Source organism: Onychomys torridus, unplaced genomic scaffold, assembly GCF_903995425.1.
Source record: "Onychomys torridus unplaced genomic scaffold, mOncTor1.1, whole genome shotgun sequence".
Taxonomy (NCBI): domain Eukaryota; kingdom Metazoa; phylum Chordata; class Mammalia; order Rodentia; family Cricetidae; genus Onychomys; species Onychomys torridus.
In genome coordinates, this window is record NW_023411577.1 from 955 (window position 1) to 8,487 (window position 7,533).

At 47.4% G+C, this 7,533-nt stretch overlaps 1 protein-coding gene across 1 annotated transcript; it reads left to right on the top strand.

Moving 5' to 3' along the window:
- The first annotated feature begins 686 nt into the window (after positions 1 to 686).
- LOC118575231 (leukocyte immunoglobulin-like receptor subfamily B member 3) lies at positions 687 to 7,283 on the top strand. Its single transcript, XM_036175871.1, has 12 exons — positions 687 to 744; positions 1,127 to 1,411; positions 1,550 to 1,855; positions 2,164 to 2,448; positions 2,561 to 2,866; positions 3,092 to 3,388; positions 3,613 to 3,915; positions 4,199 to 4,249; positions 5,140 to 5,253; positions 5,710 to 5,762; positions 6,800 to 6,955; positions 7,029 to 7,283. Exons 1-12 carry the CDS (start codon positions 687 to 689, stop codon positions 7,281 to 7,283), a joined length of 2,469 nt encoding a protein of 822 aa, XP_036031764.1.
- Positions 7,284 to 7,533: the final 250 nt, after the last annotated feature.

The window sequence follows — 7,533 nt, forward strand, 5'->3', positions numbered from 1 at the left end:
AGCCTTGATGCTGGCAGAGGGGCTTACACCTGCCTAACTGAATGTTCATGAGCACACACACACACACACACACACACACACACACACACACACACACACGAACACCACTTTAAAAAGGAGTAACTAGAAAAATTAACAAATGCAATTTAAAAGTTGTACTGGCAAGTACCATATCAAAAAAGAGCAAACAACAAGAAAGAGAGTTACACATTTGTAAACCAGCCTTTGACATAGGAGGAAGAAGATTATTTATTCCATTCCATGCAGGTATAGACATTGAGACCCTTCTAAGTAACATTAAAAAATGTTGAAAAAGAGGAAGTATTTCAAGTAAAAAATGTGAGAAGCAACAAGGCAAAACCACATTTAAATTTGTAAGTATTATTTGAAATATTCACATATGTCTGCTACAGTATGGACCTGAGTATGATGAGGACAGATACAACAGACATTGACAGGGTTGTAGGAATGTTCTCTATGTAAGAACTGATTGCAGAGGGTCTAGTGGTCTAGTTCCTGGTCTAGACACAGCACTGTGGAAGTCATAACCTTGTGTGTGAGTAACAAGGCTCCCTTAGTGCCGGACCAATGAAGTACAACTATGTCATCAGGAGTGACAGCCTCCAGAAGCCACACAAGTTTCCTGTCGCCCTAGGCAGACTATGTAGCTCTGCACATAAGCACAGATGCAGCCTCTAGGAGGAGATGTCATGATGTTCACCATCAGAGCTCTGCTGTGCCTGGGTGAGTTGTGAACATGGGGAGGGGATTCTGTGGCCTAGGAACGAGCCTGTCCCACAGCCTAGCACTGGGCCATCAGGAAAACCCAGGGAGGGTCTCAGGAGGTTCTGTGGAGGGGAGGACCTGCTCAAGCTTCAGGGACAAATTTCTCACCAGGAACTCTCTTCCAGGACTGACTCTGTACCCTGGGACCACAGTGCTGACTGGTGAGTATCTGCAGCTGTCCTGATATGCTAAACCTCTATTACCCAGGAGACATGGCTGAGCAAAGAGGATAAAAACCAAGACTTGTGTGATGATCACAAAATTGAATGAAGTGTGGTGTGTTAGATACTTTCAATCAGAGAATTGATGTCCTGGGTCCTAGCTTCTCATTTCCTTGCAGGGACCCTCCCTAAGCCTGTACTCAGAGCCCAGCCAGAACTTGTGGTCTCCAATCAAACTAATGTGACCTTCCTGTGTGAGGGTACAACAGGAGCTAAAGAGTACTATATCTACAAAGATGGAAGTCATTATGAACAGTTATCAGGGATTCTCCTAAAGCCTGGGAACAAGGCTGAATTCTCCATCACAAAAACTGACCAGCACCACGCAGGGAGATATCAATGTCGTTATTGGATCCATGATGGATGGTCTGAGTACAGTGAGTCCTTGGAGCTTGTGGTGACAGGTGAGAGGAAAAAATATTGTGCTATCCTCAGGCTTTACTCTCAAGAAGGGAGTCTGCTCTCAGGGATGCCCTCACTCATCACAGTCCTGTAGGATAATGAGGCCTGATACATTAATCTGATTCTAGCATCTCTCCTAGGAGTCTACAGTAAACCCAGCCTGTCAGCCCAGCCCAGCCCTGTGGTGACTGAAGGAGGGAATGTCAGCCTCCAGTGTGTCTCAGGGCAGCAATATGACAGGTTCATTCTGACTCAGGAAGTGCCACAGAAGCGCTCCTGGACACTGGCCTCAGAGTATAACTTGTCAACTGAAGGATTCCAGGCTCTTTTCTCTGTGGGCCCTGTGATCTCCAGTCAAAGATGGACATTCCGATGCTATAGCAATGACCTGAGCAGACCACTGGTGTGGTCAGAACCTAGTGATCCTGTGGAGCTCCTGTTCTCAGGTAAGGAATAGGAATCAAAACCTTTCCACAGAGTGATGTTGAAATAATAGAAGTGTGGAGGAAGGCCTTGGTGTGTGGTGTATGTGATACAGGGCTCCTCCATCCATTGAAGCAGATCAGGGGAGACAGAGGGAACAGAGATACAGATTCCAAGCAGAAAGTGACAGAAAAACCCAGGAGGTCTAGGAGAGTTTAATATTCATGGAACTTTCTGATACTTTGTATCAACTTAACTGCCATCTAAAAGTGGGACATTCTCTGTGCCACTTTCTAACAGAACCACCTCCTTCTCTCCTACTTCCTTATAGGTAAACTCCACAAACCTATCATAAAGGCTGTGCCAGGCTCTGTGATTGCCTCCAGAAGTGCCGTGACTATCTGGTGTCAGGGGAGCCTAGATACAGAAATATATGTTCTGCACAAAGAGGGAAGCTCAAAACCCTGGGGCACACAGACCCCAGAGAAACCTGGGGGTAAGGCCAAGTTCTCCATCCTTTCTGTGACAAAGCAACATGTAGGACAATATCACTGTTACTGTTACAGCTCAGCAGGCTGGACAGAGCACAGTGACCCATTGGAGATTGTGGTGACAGGTAAGGGTCTCAGGACCAGGCTCTGCTTTCAGAAGCATTCGCTTCCTACAGCATACCCCCAGGACATTATGGGTCTGTAAGACCATGGAAAAGGTTTATCCTTCTTTCCCAGGAATCCACAGACATATACCAATCCTGTCAGCCCTGCCTGGCAATGTGGTGACCACAGGAGGCAACATGACTCTCCAGTGTGTTTCACTGAGAAAATATTACAAGCTCATTCTCTCCAAGGAAGATGAGAAGTTCTCCATCTCCCTGGATTCACAGTATATAAGCCATGATGGGCACTCCCACGCCATGTTCTCTATGGGTCCTGTGACCTCAGTCCACAGAGGGACATTCAGATGTTATGGTTACTACAATGATACCCCCCAGTTCTGGTCACTACCCAGTGACCCTCTGGAAATACACATCTCAGGTGAGTCATCCCCATCATTGACCAGTCTTGTTGATAGCCAAGTTTTGTCAGGACACTGTCCCCCTGGAAAGTTGCTGTTAGAGAGGTTCTATAGGAAGAATCTGTTTTCTAAGCCAGAGCCCACAGCTGAAGAGAAGCAGCGACATGTGCAGAGCAGGGAGATGGCTGATAGGAGTTTGGTAAAAAAGTTGCTCCTCACTCCTTACCCTGCCACCTCTCCTCTAGGGCTGTCCAAGAAACCCTCCCTGTTAAGTCACCAAGGCTGTATCCTGGACCCTGGAAAGAGCCTCACACTGCAGTGTTGTTCTGATATCAACTATGACAGATTTGTTCTGTACAAGGTGGGCTCAACTAACTTCACCCAGCATCATCGCAAATGGACCCAGGCTCTTTTCTCCTTGGCCAACTTCACACTGGGCTCTGTGAACAGTTCTACTGCAGGCCAATACAGGTGCTATGGTGCACACAACTTCTCCTCTGAGTGGTCTGCCTCTAGTGACACTTTGGACATCCTGATCTCAGGTGAGCAACCAGGGAGATTTCATCATAGACTTTCATGGGGATCCTAAGAGGTGATGTCTGGGACAAGAGACAAAGAACTGATGCAGGAACTGATCCAGAGATGGGACCAGCACTGGAGCTCGGTCAGAGAAAAGAGACAGAATCCCTGGTACTCAGGGGATACCCATGTGAAGTTTCAGCTCAGAACAATGAAGATAGCCTCTCCTCATCTCTCTTCTCTTTAGGACAGCTTTCCTTCAGTCCTTTCCTCTCAGTGAAGCCTAACTCCACAGCACATCCAGGAGACAATGTGACCCTTCTGTGTTGGTCAAGAGAAAGAGTGGAGACTTTCATTCTGTACAAAGAGGGGTCAGTCCATCAACCCCAGCGACTAAAATCAAAGTTCCAAGATCGGCACTTCCAGGCAGAATTTTCCATGATTGCTGTGACCTCTGCCATTTCTGGAAACTACAGGTGCTATGGTTCTCAAGACTCATCACCATACTTGTTGTCATATGCCAGTGCCACCGTGGAGCTCATAGTCTCAGGTGAGGTGGCCCTGAACTGTCAGGATGACTCACAAGTCAAACCTGAAGAGAGCTCTTGACTTGGCAGACAGTAGGAAGGTTTAGTCATAAGGCAATTTCCCTCGCAGCAAAGTGGATGCCAGTGATGGCCTCTCAAGTAATGTCCTCATCATCCTCTATTGCAATAGAGGATAGACAGTATGAAAAGCATGTGGAGGATCCAAGACACATGTATGACAGTGATAAGAGTTAAGACCCCTGGGTTAGCATCTCACCATCATCTTTTTGTTGTTCTGTTTCTTAGGACCCATTGAAGCCTCCAGCCCACCACCCTCAAGGCCCATGAAAACAGCTGGTGAGTATGAGGCACCTCAGTGCAGGGAGTGTGCTCCATCCCTAGGCTGTCTCACGGCTCTTACCCCACTGAAGTCCTCATTTCTCTGTCACTTTAGTTTGTGAGTGTGGGAGGCATGCAGAAATCCCAAATGAAACTCCAGAAACATAAGACTTAATTTAGGCTACAAAAGGTGGCACCCAGTGAGAAAAGATGAGTCTCAGCATAGAGATTGAGGGCAGAGGTGGAGAGCAAGGAACCCAGACACTTACCTCCCCATCCTGCCATAAAGACTTTGAGAATAAACCTCTCATCTGCATGGAGTCAAACTCCAGAATGAAAAATATTCTTTTGGAATCTGAGACTCAGATGGGGAATAGCTGGTTATAGGCTTGATACAGCTGCTTCTGGAGATGCTGACTTGGGCAGTCCCTTCCCTTTCTGGGATGGCTGTTGTTTCTTTGAGGACAAAGGTGAGAATCCTGGCCCACATATCTAAGTTTCTGTCTGTTCTGGTCTGTCTTCCTGTACTGATGTCTTTCCTGAGAGAGGAGGCCTCCAGAAGCTGATTCTGCAGTAGGGCTCTCCCACAGTGGTGGTGACATGTGCAAGGGTGGGACATAGAGCCATGTCAAGGCATTCCAGCTCCTTTCTCCCAGCTTGTGATCCTCAGCTCTTATGTGGAGAACATGGCTGGACATCAGAGTCCCTGTGTTCAACTCCCAGCTCTACCTCTTCCAGTCAGGTGATCTGGGGCAGGTCAACTGGCTGGATAGGAGAACAGACAATTCCTGTTGCATTAAGGTGAAGAGGGGAGATGATGAATGCAAAGGTCCAGCATGGGCCTGGCACACCTTGGGTACTCAGGTAAGCAGCAACCATCCTCTCTCCTGATGTCACCTGTGCCTCAGGACTGGAAATGTACCTGCAGGCTCTGATTGCAGCATCTGTGGCCTTCCTCCTGTTCCTCTTCATCCTCATCTTCCTCCTCCGGCAAAGGAAACAGGGCAAATGCAAGAAGGATGGTGAGTAGGGTGTGGGTTTCTGGGGTCTCAGGTCATGGTAGGCTCCCCTGTGGGCCATCTAAGAAGGGAATCAGGACACTGGCACTAGGGAAACCTCAAATGGGGGACCAGTAGCTTAGAAACACAGACCTCAGATCAGAAAACACAGGCTCTTAGAACCTGTGGGATTTTGGGTGTTCTGTGAGCTTTATCATGTCCTGGGACATTTGCTAACTTCAGGCATATGTTATGAAGTTTTCTTCCTTCCTTGCAGGCAAATATGCCTGGGAGTGGAGCTTGCTACCCTCCTAGATCAGGCTCTGGGGTCTTTGCTAATTGGGCCTGAGCTTCACACTATGAACTAAGGGATATGAAATCATGCCTGTTCTCTGGTCCCACCTGGCTCATGCAGGAAAGCAGGGTCTGAGATAGCACTAGACTCTGCTCTGAAGACATTCTTTTTTTCTTCTATGACAGATACTTCAGTGGAGAAAATGCAGCCTGAGCATGGTGTGGAGCTGGAGAGTTGGGTGAGGTCCCTGTCTCTATTGGCAGTGCTAAGGACTTAGGGCCCAGATTAGTTCAGGGGTCATTAATTGTTCTTCCTCTCTGAGTCCTCAGCAACACCCACAGGTGAACATTACCATCTGCAGGCAGCATATGCCTCCTATGTTCTCTGGTCTCACTCTCCCTTGGTTTCCTGGGCCCATCTACTTCCTCCCTCATGTCATCTTTTGTCTCCTCATCATCAGTATGCTTGTTAATATGCCTCTAAGAACTCAGAGGTCATAGGACTAAGTAATCCAGATCCCCCCAATACCTCTATTAACTGACACAGAATCCCAAGAAACCTCCTCCTTACCAGCTCCCTGCATGGATCAGAGTTGGAGAAAAGAGCACACTCCCTCATCACCATGAATCAACATGGTAATAAATGCAGAGTGTGTACAGTGCCAAGTGATTGGGAAAACCAAGCAGAGGAAGTGGCTTGAGTATGTGGGAAGAGAGGGCCAGTGTGAATTACAAGGGAGGACTCTGAAAAGTGTCTTCTGAAGAGGAAATCCACATGGACAAGTCAACAGAGACAGCTAAGGGACCAGTAACTGCAGGCAGGGGACACAAGAGGACAAAGGAAATTGAAGAGACCATTTCATTTTATAGTTAATTTTGTGTGTATGGGTGTTTGGCCTCCATGCATATCTGTATACCTCATGTCTCCCTGGTGCTGCAGAGGTCAGAAAAGCATGTCCCATTCCTAGAACTGGAATTATAAAGGACTGTAGAGTTCCATGTTGGTTGTGGGAACCTGGGTGCTCTGCAAGTGCAGCCAGTGATCTTAACAACTGAGCCATCTCCCCAGACCCCAAAATCATGTGCCCATAGAAGAAGTTGGACTGTGTGGCTGGAGGCAAGACAGCAAGGGTTAGAGTGTCAGGGTTAGAGGCTGGAACTGTAGGGAGGATGACTAAACAGTTCAGTCTGGCCATGCTGTGAAGACCTGACCAGAGGAGATCCCAGGGGGAGGGCATTGATGTACTATCTGTTCCTCACTACTTCTCTTCTACAGAGACCAACTGAGGAAGGCCCCTTGGGTGATGTATATGCCAAGGTGAAGCCCTCTAGCCTCAGGAGGGCAGCAACTCTCCTACCTTCTCTCATGTCAAGAGAAGTCCTGGACACCAAATATGGACAAGCAGAAAAGGACAGAGTAATGGACACTCAGGTGAGTCCTGTTCCTCCCTAGTCCTGGGGGTTCCCCCAAGACATATATCTCCTCTCAGTCTCTTCCACTCCAGGCTTCAGAATATGAAGAGCCCGAGGATGTGACCAATGCCCAACCTTTCAACATGATGCTCAGACAGGAGACCTCTGCACTCACTCCCTCCCAGACAGGTGATGTCCCAGAGGAGCCAGTCTATATGCTGCCCTGGAAGTCACTAACCCAGAGACCATTTGAAAGAACAGAAATTAATGACCCTCTGACTGCAAGGATGGTTAATGGAGACGTTGAAGTGATTCTTGGAATTTTGGGGAAAACATCTGCATTTTGACTAATTTCGTATATTTTGTAAATAAAGCAAGAGATTTGTCAATTATAAGTTGAAATCATTCTACATTGACTACTAATTTTAATGACATTACTCATTAATGCCATGAAACAGGAAATTTCATATACATGGTTGCAGGGACCTGCAATCCCAACCCAGAAGAGGCTGTGGGAGGAGAATTACCTTTGTTTTGTGGCCATCTTGTGATAACTAGTGAATTTCATGTTAGCCTGGAGTACTGAGTGGGGCATGC